Genomic DNA, 18,618 nt, shown 5'->3' on the forward strand with positions numbered 1-18,618 from the left:
CCCTCTTCATTACGAGTCTACTGTACACTGTCCAGGCATCCACACGGACATGTAAAGCTGCTCGGCAGAGTTCATAGCTCAGGACGTGACCTTAAGGAGCAGCTGTCCGCTCTGTCTCCGAGCATTGCTCATTTTTACGTCTATTTCTTTCCCTGTTTTGGTTCGAGGCTGCCTGATATGGTGTCACAAACAAAGAGGCCGTCGTGTGCAGCCAACTGAAAATGTGTCGGAGAGATATTTGTTAGGCAAATTGACTGATCAACTGCCACAGGAGCCACTGTTTATAAATAAAAGCTCTGCCTATGAATCTCTCACAGCATCAGGGTCCAACCCAGAGATTTGCATGTTTCATAGTCAAATTGGCTAAAAACACATTTGCAAATCATCTGCAGCTTTTATTACACCGCTCCTTTCACCATGTGGAAATGCTGCTAATGTACAGTACAATAAATCACATCACAGGAACATGAAGAGTCTATTTTCCACTGCTTTCCTGTGATTGTCTCGAGCTTCTCTACAAATCCAGTTGCGTTATAGCAGCAAAACGCACCATCTGCTACTGTGAGGTTAAGGAATTATTTTAATGTTATGAATTATGCCAAAATGCAATTAGATCCCGGTCTGTTCATAGTCAGCATAAGGTATGATAAGATAAAACTTAATTATCCCCAAGGGGACAATGGGCAAGATCGTCATCATTTACCGATCCCTCCCTCCTCTTCTTCTTCCTCCACTTTCACTTTGTTCCTTCTCAGGCCGCCGTATTGTGTATTTCCTGTGCGTACGGCTGCCGCGACACTTGTGTGTGGCTCAAACGGTGGTTTTACAGCTCACCGTCTGCATGGGCAGCTGAGGTCTGGAGGCATTCAAGCTGTTCGGTCTTTCACCTTTGCTCGCGGCCCCTCCCCCAGGTCAGCGGCCACGCATTAGATCAAGTTAGGCCTCACAGGGTCGAGGAACCGGTGCCAATCACACCACAATGCAGCATAAAGCAGGGCTGGGCGGAAGCTATCCGCCTTGCTGAAGGAATGGCACATGTAATTCTGTCCTTTATTTAAAGCCATGTTTGTTTTTACATTAGTTATTTTCCGAATACAGCAGGTATCTAAAATTATTCCCAGTCGGATTTTGTGAATGATTATTTCAGAATTTCTGTGTAATTGGCTCTAATTTAATTATTTATATGCACTGAAAACCTGCTATTATTAAGGTGAACAGTTTAGGATGGGAAGCCTGTCATTGTGGACTTAATAAAGTGCTTTGAACAGACTGGAGCATTTAACGCAGTGTAGCTGAAATAATTAGTTCAAGAATATAGATCAGTTCATTGTTCAAAAGCTGATAGGCAAAACTTTCTTTGAGTAATTTTTCAACCAAAATTGCCAAAAACCGACTGCTTACAGCTTCTCTAAAGTCAACATTTTCTTGCTTTTATTGTCTTCTGTGAGAGGAAACCAGCGATGGGAAGTACATTTACCTAAGTACTGTACTGTAACAAATTAGTGGTACTTATTATGTATTTCACTTTCATGGTTTCGCAGCTTCTCATGACTTTGCTGTTAACATTTAAGACACAAAACTTATGATCAATGAGTAAAAACACTTCTTACAATAAAACACTGTTTATGTCAATGGATGTTGATGATTTATGTCGATAATTATAAAGCAACTATAATGTAATATAAAAATCTGAACAGTGCCATTTTTTGCATAATAAGTACTTTTGAAACTTGTGGACAGTACTTCTGTACTCACTGCACTTTTAATGCTGGAGTTTTACTTGTGAATAAATTTTATTTTGCATATACAGTAATTAAGTAAAGGTACTGAGTACAAAACAAGCAATTTAAATACATTTAACGGCACTCTGAGAAATCGTGACAAGCATTTTATCAGAATTTTTTGCCATTTTTACGACCAAACTATTTATTGGGAAAATTATCTGCAGATTCATTTATAATGAAAATAATCCTTCATTGCTGCTCTAAAAAAAATACAGCGACCTTCTACTGCCAACAGGTATGTACAGTGAAGAACAGTCAGTATGCCTGCAGTGGATGGTCAGTCCATACCTGCCGTCCTACAGTGTGAGGAGACTCTATGTCTCATTTGCTTCTGCTCCTGCACCCTGAGAATTGACTGTGTAAAAGAATCATCCCCAGCTTGAATCTATTATCACCTGATCCTGCACTGTGTCAGCTCTGCCAGGCCCGCGCATTGAACGCCTCACGTTTAACCCTTCGCCCGTCTCCCTGCTGGATGGCATCCCGTGTTGCCTGACTGTTACCATCCAATGAGTCATTTTTGGTGTATAACTTGTCTCTAACCTTTTCCTACCCCCTTTTGTTTGGCTTTTGTTTGGCAACAGCTGTTATCATGGATTTCTTTTTTTTTTCTTCTTTTCTTTTCTTTTCTTTTTTTTTTTTTTTTTGGTCAGCTGTGATTGCTCCGGGCAAAACAGGAGCAGATGGTGTTTTGCTATGCATGAATGGAGCGTTAGAGGAGTTGGACTGAATAGGCCAAGTTTTGAATGGTGTCTACACAGCACCTGCCTCTTGTAGCAGCAGGGACATCCTAGTGGCATGATCTGTCTTGGCTTCGCTGCCATCGTGAGGGATGAAAGAAAGAAACAGAGGGGGAACCTTGTTGGGTACCGTCCATATTTATTGATTTTCCTGCAAGTCGTGGCATAATGTGGTGTACAGTCAGTTTGAGTTAATTGGATGTGACACAGCGTGCATGTGTAATCTATCACTCTAGTCTCCTGGTACACTCTATCAGTTTTGTTGCCATAGAAACATGTTGGCTCTGTAATAGCCTATAACAGGCTAAGTAAGTTGCAATAAAAGGCAATTTCAGAGTTGGGATCCTCTGCTGAACACAAAGCCTATAAAATACTGATGAAATAAATCGGAAAGTGGCAGTGGGAGGGGGGGGCGAGCTGGATTTTACATTCTTAAACCAAACAAGTCCAAATAAAAAGAGACTGCTATCGTTTCCATGCAACGCAGGGACATCTGTCAACCTCTGGGGCATGATGATCTGTCACAATAAAGAAAGCTTTCTCAAATCACTGACAGCTTGCTGTGCTTTTTCTTTTTTCTTTCTTTTTTTTTTAGAGCGACTGTATAACAACAGAGAATAATGCTTCAGATGAATTTTGTCCGCTAAATACTGACAATGCACAATAACATAGTGAGTGAACCATAATAATCTGAAACAAACCAGCTTCTCATATACTCACTGCTGTTGTTGTTATGGTGGCAACTGCTTCCAATAAACAGTTTTTCTTTGTGCTTTAAATGTTTATTCCATGACCTTTATGACATTGACAGCAGAATAATGGTGCTTAGCTTATCTGCCCTCATACTAGCTTGCACTCAACTGCACAATACACACTTAAAAATAAAAGCCACTGGCATTAGCAGGAAAAATCCTATGATTTGAGTATCTAATGACTATTGGGGCATTTCAAAACAATCCAGGGCAACTAGTTTCATCTCATCTTTACTAACATCAAATAGGCAGCAATTTGTTTTCCTTCACTGAGATCCAAGTCCTCTGATTTTGATTACATACTGTTAACCATTTACAGGAAACAGGGCTATTTATAGCAATTAACAGCTGCACCAATTCCTCTGGCAATATACAAGATATAGCTGGAGTATCAGTCCTTGCAGCACATGGATGGTTCTCCGTATGTTAGAAACGTTGTGCCAGAGTTGTGATAGTGTGGCAATTCACAAGCTGACAGGGGTCAAAAGACTGGCAGATCAGACTTACCCTACCAGAATTCATCAAAAGAGGGGGATCAGCCTAATGGCTGAATCACTGCGTCACCAAGGCAACATCATTGCTCAGAAATCCAAGGATGGAAAGTGGTGTGCATGTTTCGTGTGCATGCATGTGGCTGTGAAATAAAGAAATAAATAAATAACAAAAGATAGAGAAGAAAGAGTGTATATGTGATTATTTGTGCTCTGACGCATATTTCCTGCAGAACAGGACATTTTTCCTGATAACTTATCAAAAAATTCAATTAAAAGATGTACATAAGCTTATCAGAAAGGTTGTGCAAGAGTATCATAATATTTATGTTATTACCCCTGAAAATACTACACACTGTGCTGCGAGGCATCGTCTATGGCGCTCCTTCAGTCTGGCAGGTCAAAAGTTCTCTAAACAAATGTTACCATTGGTCAGGGACGTCAACAGAGCAGCCAACAGGCCCCCAAACAAAGGTCACTATTCATCTCAGAGGTCAATAGTTCTCTCCACGAAGCTCATCATCGCAAGGTCAACAATTCCTGAAGCGCGGTCAGACATTTGACTGGAGGCCTCGTCCCTCTTGGCATTGGACTTGTAGGGTCAACTGTCTCTGCACCTCCCTGGACCAGGTCTTACCAGAACCAAAAGCCTGTATTTTTGTTTTTGATTTTGTTCTTAAGGACACAAAGTTAGTGCCAGAGCAGAGTGGCAGGTCCTTCATCTGCAACCTGAGTCCAGACTGTGAGATTGGCTGCAGCGTGGGTCTGATGGTCAGATGGTCAGTGTCAGCACAGCTTTTGTTATGCTCGCATTGTATCTGTGCGATGAACGGGAAAACAACAAAAGGGCTAAATAAATCATTAAAATACAGAATCCCTTAGCTTCCGCATCTGACTCCTTCGTCATCCTCGGCACAGCGCCGAGCAACTGACCTCAGTGGGGAGGAGGAGGACAATTAGGTCACCTCATGATTGCATTACTCAAATGACATATTAATGTCTCAGTGCCCTTCATGCATGTCATCAGCGTTAGTTAATGACGAGGACAGAAAGACAGAAGAGTGGGTGATATTGATTGCTTCATGCTTTTATGATTGCATCATACTGCACACTGAAAACAAATATTTATCTACAGCATAAAGCAGGTGAATATGATTTATTCACCTATTCAAATTAAACCAATTCCCATTATAGGAGGAGCAGTGTATTATCCTTGTAAAGTATGTGTGTGTGTGTGTGTATAGCGGTGTTTTGAAAATATCTGTAACCTTTTTATTGCAAAGTCCCATAACTCCAACCCTGGCTGTGAGATATTTGTACACACAGTGACCGCAGTACTGAGGGGTTATGGAATAACAAGGAGCTCCATGCATTATTAATGGGCTCCGCTGTGAATCTGTTCAGAATAATAACGGCGATTTCCCAGAGCCTCATTACTGTGTGTTTTTAAAGCATGTGTTTGGTATCCATGGACACCCGCTCTCACATTCTCCCTCTTCTCCCCCAGCGTTAAGATTCAGGTCATGCACGGCACTTGCTGTTTTTAATTTTCATTTCATCATAAGCACTTTAAGACTGTTGCCAGCGCTTATTTGCAGTTTTGCTGCAGACCTCTTCACTCGGGCTTCTGACAGGACAGATGCTGCAATTAATCACAGCAGAGAAATGGGCATCGTTTCCGTTGCGAGCTGAAGAGCTGATCACCGCAGCAGCAGCGACGGCAGGGCCTCGGCCCAAATTACAAACGCTCTCCTAAAACTAACTAATTGAAAACCGAAATTTGAAAATTCTATCAGGCTGCTATCACAGAAGCACGGGAGCAGCTTCTCTCTCTAATTTGTAACAAACATTAACTCGTGTTTAAAATGTCTCAGCTGCCTTTGGAATAAAAAAGGCCCTTCTCTGGGCCAGTGGATTCACCGGCTATTGTGAAGATATGATAATTATTGTTTGCCTGCCTTCCCTCCCCCGCTCACCGTATTATTCAAGGGAGCGCTGCAAACCCCTGGGGATGTCTTGGAAATGAAGCGATTTTGAAGGGAGTAAGAAAGAGGCAGAATCCAATGCACCGGTGTGTGAGAAGGGGACTGTTATTGAGACAAGTACCAGTTACATGCTGACCTTGTCCAGTATCAACACTGTTTTTACACACAGTTACAATGGACTTCCATTCAAATCACTGAGAAACAGCACACACTATAATAATGCCAACATGAATGCTCATATACCCCTGCAAAGGTTTTTTTTTCCTCTTATAGAATTATTCCATAGAAAAAATACAAATTGATTTTTTCTCATTAAGAACCGTGTGCTGTGAATAATAATCAGTGTGTTCATTTTGACAGCTAACAAGGAGACGTGAAGAAATACCTCATAGACATTATGGCTAATGTAACTTTTGAAATAAACTGATTCCTTCAAATAAATATTTGTGATTGATAGTTTAATTTTGAACAGAGACACAAAGAAATATATAGTACTTCATACAAAATTATGGCTACTATCATATTAGTGATGGAATGTCTCTGGATTCATCTTCATGGCCGAGCAAGAACTCAAACATTAAATTACTTTTCCTATCGTGAGCTGAAAACAACTTTTCAAGAACTCCATACCGATATGCATTTATTCTATGGACAGTTTTCAAAAGCAGTTGATTTGTAAGCAAAATACAAACAAAATTAATTGCTGCTATTGTAACTCATAAAAAAGTATAAAAGAGCAGAAATGCACTATGTGATATAGCAATCCACAGGTCGTTTAACAATGTTTTAATTAAAGCCTCACATATTAAAACTTTACAACAGGTGATATGAAAAATTTACAACATTTGCTTTTTTTTTTCAGGGACTTCTGTACAGCTGGCAAAAATACCTCCGATGCCTTTTCAGTTGGCTTTGGCAGTGCAACAAACTGGCTCTGCTAGTTTTCTTTTTCCTTTTTAAAACAATGACGGTATCAAGGAGCAGAGTAAAAATACATCAATCCCCAAACCATCTGCCTCGATCCGGAAATTTGTATTTACCATAAAATATCCCCTTTGTTACACAAAATAAAAACATAATTTAATTGTTAAACATCTGAAGTAAGAACAAATAGATTAAAGAAGACTTTTTGCGGGGGGGTTGCCAGTTACACGCTTTTGGGCAAATCATCTGGAGGGTCGATTACTGGATAAAGGAGGTCTCCCCACTCTACAAAACATGTACAGCAGATTACAGCTACAGTTTGACGATGTGATGACATAAATGATTTATGGCAGTTCCTGTCTCAGTCTGTTCATTCATCCAGAGATACATCCAAAGACCTTTTATTTTCAGCTCCCCTTATTCTTCAAGACATTGTCTGCCTTTGTGACATGGTTTTAATATGTTCAAATATCACTGGGCATCCAGCATGTGATGATTCGATCAACCATTTCCTGAACGCCATTGTCGAACAGTTACATCTGCGAGAATGATGGGTGAAAGAGAAAGGTTGGAGTAAAGAAAGTCTCGCTATATACTGACCAGTGTGGGAACAAAGACTGATGTGTGGGTTACTGGTTTCCAGCAAGGATCCGGTGAGTCATTCAGTCCAGGCAAGAGCTGATCAAAATCCTTTTGTTGAAACGCATTCAAAATGTCCTTGTGCTGCGCTGAACTGACAACTCGGGTCTCATAAATAAAGCTTTATTGTTAAATAAAACAGCGAAAGACACACGTCTCTCAACATACTGTGTGCCCAGTCAGTTTAAATTGACAACTGAAAGACCTCACAAACGAACAATTAAACAATCACTGGGCACTCGCCCTAACAGGCTTCTGTCATACCTGAGCCTATGACAGAAATAACCCAGTTAACATGGTAACCCCCTGTACACGCGTGTGCATATCTGTCTATAACAATGGACAAGTTCTTTGTATAACATTCTAAACCTTACACACTTCTTAAGTGCAACTTAGAAAAGCAACGTGGAATGATGCTTTTATTCTATCCTGCTCTTTGAGTTAGGATTTCCTTTTGGCTCAGTAAATGCTGACCTGGGACAGGACCTGGGCGTGGGCCTGGATTTGGGAGGGGTGTGGTTGCTGCTGTGGAGCCGGCTGGGGGCTGCCGAGTGATGCAGAGCCTCCCACTGAATGGGGTGTACCGGGAGAGTGCTGGGGTGGGGAACACTGGGACTGGTGCTGCTGTTGCTGCTGCTGTTGCTGTTGCTGCTGGAGATGTTGAATCTGCTGCTGATGAAGCTGATGCTGCAACTGCATGTGCTGCAGCTGCATCTGCTGTTGCTGCTGCTGCTGTTGCTGTTGGTGCTGCTGCTGCTGCTGCTGCATGTGGTGCTGCTGCAGCTGTTGCTGGAGGTGGTGTTGGAAATGCTGATGCTGCATTTGCTGCTGGATCTGCTGGTGGTGCATCTGCTGCTGCTGCATCTGATGGTTCTGGAGGTGCTGCTGCATCTGCTGCTGCTGCTGCTGGAGCTGCTGCATCGCATGCTGCTGCACAGGTTGCATGGGTGGGCTCATCTGAGAAACCGCTGTGGACTGGGCACCCGCCACCATGGCCCCTCCGGCACCCATCTGGCCGAGCATCTGCGGTGGCATCCCGGAGGACATGTTTTGGTGAGAGACTGTAACCGAGGTCACGATTTGACTGCCCCCTAGTCTCATCTGCAAAGGTTTTGGGGCAATGGCCCGTGGTAGGACTTGTTGGAGGGCCTGGGAAGCTGATGACATTGAGGGGTGCTGGTTGAGGGGTGAAGGAAGCACCAGGCCTGGGGACAGGCTGGTGGAGGCCAGAGTCTGCTGTACTGAGCGAATAGTCTGAGCCTCAGCTGATTCTGCTGCAGCCTGGATGGAGAAAAAAAACAAAAAAAAAACAAAAGTCATCGCCTCTGAGAATGCAGTTTCTTCTGTCTATACACACACTGCATGGTCTCTAGACCTCAAACTGCTTCAGTCATTTCTGTCATTACAAAAGAGCCTTCTACAACTTCACAGTGCACAATGTAAGACAGAAATTTAATTCATTTTTCAGTCAAATTCACACATTTTTCAGGTGACAAGAAGAAACCGTTTCTCACCTTGGAAACCAGGCTAGCACGGTATGCGGCGAGGGCTTTTAAATATTCTTTCTTGGCAGCTTCTGTTTTGCTTTTGTAAACCTGTGATGACACAAAGGTACGTGTGAATGGACAAATAAAGCTTCTATTTTAATTAGAGATAATTCCCATTAGCTAAGGCAATGCATTACATAGATCACACACTGTATATACATTTCTTTCCCCATGATCTAACTTCCTGTAACTCAGTTAACTACTCTGGATGACATTTTTGACCAGCCTGAATAATCAAACTGTGCAGTACCTGCTTTTGCTCCTCTCCCAGGCCGTCCCACATGGAGGCCACAATCTTGGACACCTCTCCAAAGGTGGCGTTGGGATTTTGACCCTTAATAGCGGCCTGCGTGTCTCTGAAGAACAGGGCATAAGCCGAGACTGGCTTCTGTGGCTCATTGGGATCCTTCTTCTTCTTCTTCTTTGGAGTCTTGGGCTTCTTTGTGGGATCTATGGGGGCTGGTCGCTTTTCCCCAATGACCTGCAATGATCGTAATCATTAAGATAAAGAAAAATACAAAAGCATCTTTTACATCAGCCTGTTAATTACCTACACTTACCAGTTAATACAGTCATGCAAATGATTTCTTAATTTGCTCACCCTGTTGCCTTCCTCCTGGTCGTCTTCGTTGATGGAGCTGGAGGGGGACGGTGTGGCAGACTTACTGGCAGGCGGTGACGGGGAAGTATGGGTGATGTTGGGTCCCGCCATGTTTAGGCTCAGCTGTGTGTTGATTTGGGATTGGTTGATGGTGGTCAGCTGATTCCGTGATATCATCCCATTGGGGCTGTTCATGCTGATGATGGACTTCATCACCATGGCTGGGTTGGGTGGGTATTGGCGAAGATGACCTGGTCCAACATTCTGTAAAGGAAAATTAAAGGAGGCTTGTTACGAAAATAATAATCAAAAGTAACATTTCATTGATCCCTTGCCTGCATCTTTCACACTTCTCTAGAGGTTCTATCTGGATAGACTTGCACCTCATTTCTCTAACTCAAAGATGTCTCTGTACTCACTATGACGCCCCACTGCCCAGTATGCGAAGCTCAAAAAGCTGCATCTCTTCACCAGAGAGGGAATCGGGTCATTGGCTTCTGCGGATTGTTATGTGGCAGATCGCGTGTCACAATGCCCTGCGTCTTAAATGTCTCTCTGGCCATGATAAATTATCTTGACACCCAAGGAGCCAACTTTATAAGCCAGTAATAGATGGCTACACAGCTCAGTTGATTCATTTCAAAACTCTATTGTATGGAAATCTGTGAGACAGCTTTTGACTGCCCGGTCCCTGGAGGGGAACAGTGGACTCACTTCCCCATGCTGCGGTACACTACTTCAAATGCCACAATAAAAAGACTGTCTGAGTCACGTGCATACAGCAACATGTCAGTTTAGCTTGAGGTGGCCACAAGCATATATGCTTTGGTGTAACATTACTTTAAGGTTATAACTCTGAGAAAGAGGCACCTTTCATAGATTATGTTTGACTGCAAAATAGTGGAAAGAAACTTCTGTATAACCAGCTCTATAAATCAACTGGCTGAAAGTATGAAGCTTAAGAGCTTTGGACAGGTCCCCTCCCTTCAACCATCCAGGGCATAATGCAATGACATTTTCATCTCTTTCACTTTTTTCCTGGTAAAACATTTGGTTCGTGAAAGAGTCTCAAAGAAGGTGCAGGCAACATGTTTGCATTGATTGTGGTGAGGATGAAATTACAAGGACTGCCAGCTCCCCAGAGAGGAGACTGATCAGAGAGTCAGCAGAGCTGACATGGAGCAGAGGAAGGGACGTGAACACAACAGAAAAGGTGATTTGTTCTCCCTGGGTACGTACATCTGGTATTCAGCAGCACAACCCCAATCTCTCCCAACATCAACACATCATAAACCCACACACCTGGCTTTATTGAAAGAACCTTATGAATGCCTGCCTTCAAAAACAATATTGTAACACCATTTCAGACAGACACATATTGGTTCTACAATCCATTTCTTTCTCATATGCCACGTCTACTGCTAATCATAAATACAATCTATGAAGTGCAACCAGAGTTATATTTACATGTGCGAGGGAGATTCTGCAAAGGCGAGGAAGAAATTGAAGACATATTGTTGTGAGTCTTCAAATATGGGATCTTTCAGTTTGTTCGCAAATAAAAGCTGCAATAAACAAGCCAGTGACCAAATGACTGTGATTTACATATCTGTAACCCGCCATGTTCCAAGTGCTATTGTCATCTTCATTACTGAGAACACGATAGCTCGCAGTTTGCTTTCTGCTCGCTGCGAACATCAAAGACACACACACTGAGCTCATTAGTTGTGGCCATCTGTATAATAACACTTTTGCCCAATCCCAATGATGCAGTCTTGACTTAGAGCAATGACCCATTCTGCCATTTGTTTGGTATATGGTGATTTCTTCTAAATGGCCTTTGGATGTTGTGCATTAAAAAAAAATGCGCTGATAACCGCAGTTAAACACTCGATCATATCACATTCAACAGCCTGCGAAATGTCGTATTTTATCACATATTACTGCAGTAACTGAGCTGCAGCAATTCCCCCAAAAGAGCAATGACAGTTACACCAAATAAACGCCACCACAAGCACATGTTTGATTTGAATGAAAAGATAACAGCTAATGAAAGAAAGCATCTTAAGTAACAGTTGCCTTGATTGTGAATATGAATCTGGTGTTTATTTATGTCCCTCCGCCTTAGCATTTGCATTTTGATTGCAGTATTGTCAGCAGTCACAGTAGAGATCTAACCAGATATTTTGATAGTCATCGTAAATCTGCAAATAAGCCCTTATCTTGAGTACACGGTGGCCAGATGTGCCCTCCTTATGCAGGTCTGTGTGTCTCTGTGCTGTCTCACTCTGTGTTTGATGTCAAACACTAACCAGCTGACATCTACTCCCAAATCAATAACTTTTTAAAAAAAATATAAATTCATTTTGGAATATTCTCCATTATGTTGCTTTTAATGTGAAAGCTGAAAAAGGTGGCAACAGCATGCTGTCAACTATATGTTGCAAAAAGAAGAAAAAATAGCTTGTTTTGTATTTTATTGCTGGCCTCATCCACACTAAACACGGTAAACACTCCACACAGAGCCACGTAATGCATGCTGAAAACTAGCAGATGAGAAAAGAAACACTATTGACAATGTTGTGAAACCCTTTCCACAATAAACGCAGGCCAATAAACACAGCAGCTGGACTCAAAATGCAACATTATGCATTCACTAAGTGATAAAAATCTCAGCACTGATGTTAATGAAAGCAGGCTCCAGTCTGTTCTTAAAGATATTGGAAATCAGAATTTGGAGAGAATGTATGAACAGTGGCACCATGTACTGAGCTGTAACAGGCTGAAAAGAATGTTAACAAGTTCAATTTCCATTCAATCAATGCCAGAGCTCTTGGAAATGTTCCATGGCAGGAGAGGGGTAAAATCATCTATATGGTAATTATAAGGATGAATCCCCCAGTAACTTTCGCCAGCATGAAAGGTCAGTCCTATTAAAGATAGTTTATCAGTGCTCTGCACATATTCCTTTACTCGGCTTCTAAACGGGTACATCATTTTATTTTTTTTTTTCCATTTTCAGCAACCTGCTGAAGTCTGTGCTTAAGCCAAATGAGAAAAATGGAATTTTGAATGCCAGTAAAAGCTATAATAGCATGAAGATAAATTGTTTTTCTTTCCCCTGCCCTGTCTCAGTCAAACACACTTCTCTGTCATTCTCTCTCTCTGTGGTGTGCAAACTCAGTCCATCTATCTCCCCAACCTCTAACCCCTACTTAAAAACAAATCTCTCTCCCTCTCCCGTGTTCTCCCCCATTCTCCGCCAGCCCCCTCAGACTGTGAGGCCAGTAGGTTCCCTCCCCTCGGTCCGGTGCAGCCACTGACCCGTACCCCTTTCCAGCATTTCTCCTGGTGCATTATGGGTATTTAAAACTTGGCCAACATGACATCATTTCATTTTGAGAGCTGCCTGAGAAAAGTAAATTACAGAATCAATCATGCAGAAGGTCAAGCTGAGACTTCATTACAAGTATTGCATGCCTGCATGAATATCTTTCATTTCTGACTGACCCAATATGTCACAATAGCTGTCTGTCGAGGGAGAGAAGAAAAAAGAAACGGAGCGGAAAAAAATCCACTCTCTTAAATTGATGTACAACTCATGTCAGTGTTTCTTGGCTTGGAAGGGAGATAAGAGGGAAGTGTAGAAAAACATGCTTTCTGCAACAGTGCTCACATTTTTCATTTAATTCAGGATATTGTGGTTTTTGACCAGTCAAAACTGAGGGTATTATACTCAGTGGCAATCTACACAACATCAAGGCACATCAAATCATGTGAACAACAAACTATAAATGGCTTTTTCAGCCTCACTTTCATCTTGCATGATGCATGTGGTCCAAATCCACTATTTTGTATTTGCTATTAGCACGCCTTTGCTGCTGTTAAGCTGAAACAGCTAGTTGGTTATGAAAAATATATAATGCATCACCATGTAGTTTTAAATGCAACAGGACAGCAGAGCTCATATCTCCCATATATTGATTTCAACATCTAATACAAGTAGTTGACTCGTGCAGGTTTCGAATCCAATCGTGGAGGACGTTTCAGTACATGCTTACATGTGTCGAGAAAAACCTAAAATGTGGTGAAGGCACCAGGTGTTTTTTGAAATGGAACCCAGAGACCCTTGCTGTGCGGCAGGGAGAAAATCGAGAAGAAATTGTGAATAAAGCAATACTGGCAGCTCTAACTCCAGTACTATTTGGCACTATTGAGATTCAATCACAAATCAGGAGGACACATGCTGGGAGACAAAAATGAGAGTCAGAAGCTTGTTAGGAGAGCAGATTAAATAAATAATGACTTCAGATTCAGGGCTTGCCAGGCACATTGCAGCTGAGAAAATGTATTTCTCTTTGTAGAAGCCTGGCATCTGTGGCCAATTTGCAAGACATACGCTGAACATTATGGGGAGAGGAATTAGCAGAACACTTGGCAAAGCAATGACATGGAAGACTCTTTTGAAAATAGCCCAGGTATATTCACTGGTTTGGTTTCTCATTAAGTTGTGATAAGAGACAGGCTTTCACACGCACTAAATATTCTACACCAGCGAGCTCGCATACAGAAAAGAAAACCAAGACGAGTGTTTGGGAAATATGAGCATGGTGGCTTGATGAAAAATGTAATTGCAATAGTGCACAGTTTATTTGTTTGCCCCTGCAGCCATAACAAATAACACAGAATGTAATCATGTATATAAGGTTGTCATTCCTTTATCAGTACGCTGACAAAATGACAAAACACCTCTCTTAGGGCCTTCGTAAATCATTGTCTCTGTATATAGAAAGCACTGTGAACAACACTGTTACTTATCTCATTTAAAACTTGCGTTCATCTAAAGCCGCAGATGAATAGAATGTCTATAGGCGCAAGACTTTTGGAGATCAATCCCATTTACAGAAAAAATGAAGGGCCACCACGAGCTTTCCTGCGGTACAATGTGTGATGGCTGATAACGAGCGAGTAGTGTGCCGACGACAATGCCACGAGGCAAGGAGCAGAAACCCACATTCTCCCCTCAGTTTTTAATAGAGTCTCCGCACAATCAGAGACATGAGCCATGCAAATGGTGTTAAAGAGGAATAATGTTTGAGAATCAAATCTAATCCTCCAGCAAGTCGTGAGAACAGTCAGGAATGTAATTGTGTCAAGGTTCCGTTTCTTCCAGATGTAGAAAGCTTAACTGACCATGAAATGAAAATTCTTTAGGCAAAAGCCTTCTGGGGCTCACTTACTGTATGCGGCAGAGATATTTTAAAAGCCGCAATTATTTTACGTGCCAGAAGCACGGAGGCAGGAAAAAGAGCTGTAAAATTTTATAGCCCCTTCTCATATGGAATGTAAATAAATATCTGTAATATCAGTGTGATTCAACAAATGTGTTGAGAGAAGGAGGTAGGAGAGGTGCAGGGGGTCTAAAACACATTTCATTTATTCACACAGTTATAATGATCATAGCACCTCTTCTCAATGTGTTTTGTGGTACACAAAGCAAAATTCAGCGTCAACATCATCATCTCCGCTCATGCCTTTGTCCTTTCATGTCTTTTCTCCTAAATGAATCTTCCATTTTTCTAATAGGTCTGTAAGACAACTAGTCAGCCAGTGACATTTCCATTTTTCCTCCTCAATGCTTCTATGATTGTGGCATTTGAAAATGCCTTTCCACCCCAAGACAACAATCTTACAATCTATAGCACATAACAGTATCAACATAAAGAGAGGGATTACTTTGTCTGCCGTTCCGTGTTTGACCATTCGCATCGGAGGAAAGGAGGACCAAACTAAAAATATATTCATCCAGTCCTTTCCTTTGAGGATTATTCTCTACAACACAAACACAAAGCTGATCCTAAACTCCAAAAAGCATGCGTCTTTTCTGCAGACCTCGTTTGACATTGGCCAGAAGCATGCCTCAGCATTTACAGCACAAAAAAAGGCTTCTGGAGGCAACATGAATTAAATATGAGCATGTGAAACTGTGGCACTTTTGGGTCCCGTTTTCACTGTCCTTCTAGGGCTGAATATGCTTTGTACTCTAACACCTGTGATCTATTCACATCTGCTCACCTTACAGAGGGGGACTGTCCACACTTTGTGTGCTTTTAAAAACATCCTCACAGTATGTAACAGAATATCATGACATTTACTCAATGTGATCATATACCTCCTGTGTTGTAAACAAGGCCAGATGCTGTGCCAGATGCACTGACAACAGGAGGCGTACAAAAACTGTGAAGGTGACATTACGGTTCAGTAAAAGGGCTCATTTAAGGACTGTATTCTACTGATATTGGGGGTCCCCAGTAGTATATATTCATAAATGGTGTCTTTGGTTTGGATACACTATCAAAACCCACATCTGGAGTAGCAGCTACAAGTAAGAAACATACTGGAGCAGCGCTAGTGCAGGATTTCTGAGTGTTGGCAAATGAGGATAACATATCTCAGGTTGCAGAAAATAAATAGACTTCTTGATTTACTAGTGATGTATCATAGCAGTGCTCACCACAGGTTGCCCGTTGTTCATGGACATCCCTTCCTGGTCCATCATGTTGCGTGAGATGGTAATAGAGGGCAGGTCCAGGCTCTGAGGGGGGAACTGAGGGATTAAGGGACCCCTGTGCGGAACTGGGGGCTCTGGCATTGCTGGGTAAGGTGAGTCCACTTCTGACAGACCCAGACCAGACTCTGTCTCAGGTGGAGGTGTGATGGGAGGAATCTCAAACTCTTCATCTCCCAAGCTGGGTGTATGGAAAGTCTGCATAGAAGGAGGAAGGAAGAGAAAAATCATGAAATCCAGCAACACAAAACAGCTGACAAGCATTCGCTGAGGTGGGTCTTATCTAACATGCCGGAAGGAAACCTACAGGGATTAAATCAGACAACTTTGTTTAAGAGAGGGAGTGTTTTAGTAGAGTGGTAATACACTTGTCTGTAAGTGCACTAAGATGTAACATTTTCTAAACCTATTAAAGTCCACTTTGAGGGAAAAGAAGGAAGAAGGCAAGTGCGGAAGAAGACGTCAAAAGCAAAAATATCAAGCAGCAATCATTGGAGAGAGAGGATACATGATAAAAGCCCTTAATCTTGAGGATGGAAGATGTTGGGTTGAAGTGCAGTGAAAATACACGTCACAGGGAGATGGGTTTAAAGAACATTTTCAAAGATTATTACGCTTGGCCAGAAGTGTTTCTTTTTGTTCCCCTTGCCTGCACCCTTAAATCTGCTCATCAAACAGCCTAATCCTTCTGCCTTTCGAATTAAAGCTTTTGGTCACACTTAATTTGCTTATGCGCCTTCTTGGAGATGGGACTGTTCACCTACTTGGGTCTTGTTTTCATCTGCACATTGCATTAAGCTTCTCTCTGCAAAGTCAATGTATTCATATCCTCACAATGACCACACTGCAGGTCCACATACATGCAGCTGAGCACAGGGCCGAACAGTATGCTATCTGAGGCGCTGGGCTTGGATGCTATTGCTGCAAAGCCACTGAAAACCTCTTCAAAGCATAGGTCTCCGACTAAAAGTGACACGATTTTAACTGCTAGCACTTGGCATACCGCTTGAAAGCATAGTGGCATGACGCTACAATCAGGTTAAACTCAGCGTTATTGGCTGTGTTGAACAGAATGTGAGATGAAACCCAGCTCTGCATCAAGAAGCTACCGGCAAACACAGAAATTAAGTACTTCAGGTTGATCTCAAACACTACTGTCTCGGCCTTGGGTCACTTTTAAAACGCTATTTTGAAACCTGCCTCTCATCAACTATTTGAAATTTCAGACAATCCTGGCAACATGACAATAACTGGCTTGGATGCCAAAAATGGGAGTAAACAGGCATTTATACCAATTGAGTATGAGTCTTCTGCAGGCTGAGTTCACCTCTTCACACACCTGCATTTCATTTTCAACGGGACTGTGAGTCCTGGACATGATCATGTCTCACTTTTTGAGATAAACCCGTATCGTTTGAAAGGGGTGCTGGTTTTCCTCACCCGCTTTGTTGGATCACTCTAAACAAAATGTGACAACATTACAGCATTCAGCCTTATGTAAAAATCATCGCCTGGCTTGTCCTAATGGAATCCAAATCCTACTCTAATGGAGGTGAAGTTCCGCAAGCTTCAGACCTACAAACCTGAGCTACATGACCTGCCAGCACAGCTCACTGTGGTCAGCTACAAAGCTAACCAGGCATGTCTTCCTCGGCTCTGTCTTTCTGTCTCCGGTAGGGTATAGAATGACAGAAGGAAGACAACGGAAGGAATATGCCATCACAGCCCTTGATTAGGGAGTATTAATGTTCCCCTTGCCTGCTTTAGCACACAGACACTTGAAACTAATTCATTGCCTACTCAGGGCAGCTGTCTTGACAAGCACTGATGAATTCCAGTGGCAGAGGCAGCTAATAGAGTTTTCATTCCCCCGTTTTCTTTCTCTCTTCCTACTCCCTACAACTGTTTCACTTTTCAGTGCTTGTTTCACAGCTAGCGAATCAGTTCTCCTTTCAGACGGAGCTAAGGTCATATTCATCACAGCCCTGGCCTCTGGCTCGCAGAGTGCAGAATAAATCACAAGCAGCTTCAGTAGGAGCCATTTACTCTGAGTCCTCTGCTGTCATATTATGCTTCAGTCCACTCAAAAATCTCTGGAACTTAGTTCTCAATAATGCCGGTTCAGCAGCATGCGACGTGAGTGTTTATGAAAAACAGAAAGAAAAACTGCCATGAGCCATGGACAAACAGTTCCAGTAGCACATGGAAAGGATCGGAGATTGTTTGTCATCATGGTGTTCATTTTGTATGTGTCTCCTGTGGAGCAGGGTCAAGCTCTACACCAGCCTTGAGAACTGTGGCCCCAGTCTCATCTGTATCATATCATGCAGCAGTCTGAAAACACTGACAGAACAGTATCAGCCCTGTCATGGTCTTTCCTTGTCCAGTACAGTCAGATACACTGAACATGCTCACATACTTTGGCCACATTTATCCACACAAACCCTTGCAGGAATGCATTCAAGGAAGGAAACATATCACTCACATTTTTTGCTCTGGCTCTACTGTGGGTACTGTTTGCTGATGTAAGTAGGTTTCCTGTGGTGTTACACTGTGTAAGGTAAATCAGAGCAGAACTATATATAGG

General features: G+C 42.2%; 1 protein-coding gene across 2 annotated transcripts in view; it reads right to left on the reverse strand.

Annotated features, from left to right (window-relative positions):
- Window positions 1-6,426: 6,426 nt before the first annotated feature.
- The window catches only part of tox3 (TOX high mobility group box family member 3), a 42,180-nt gene continuing 29,988 nt past the window's right edge, over window positions 6,427-18,618 (reverse strand). Inside the window, exons 4-8 of one of the 2 annotated variants that reach the window (XM_041941230.1) lie at window positions 15,978-16,229; window positions 9,464-9,727; window positions 9,113-9,343; window positions 8,830-8,910; window positions 6,427-8,596 (exon numbers count right to left, since the gene is read on the reverse strand). In XM_041941230.1, the coding sequence (XP_041797164.1) occupies window positions 7,775-8,596; window positions 8,830-8,910; window positions 9,113-9,343; window positions 9,464-9,727; window positions 15,978-16,229 (1,650 nt within the window). In that variant the 3' untranslated portion in view covers window positions 6,427-7,774. Of the gene's footprint in view, window positions 8,597-8,829; window positions 8,911-9,112; window positions 9,344-9,463; window positions 9,728-15,977; window positions 16,234-18,618 lie in introns of both variants that reach the window. The other variant, XM_041941238.1, reaches the window with a different exon arrangement.

Source organism: Chelmon rostratus, chromosome 1, assembly GCF_017976325.1.
Source record: "Chelmon rostratus isolate fCheRos1 chromosome 1, fCheRos1.pri, whole genome shotgun sequence".
NCBI classification, from domain to species: Eukaryota; Metazoa; Chordata; class Actinopteri; order Chaetodontiformes; family Chaetodontidae; genus Chelmon; species Chelmon rostratus.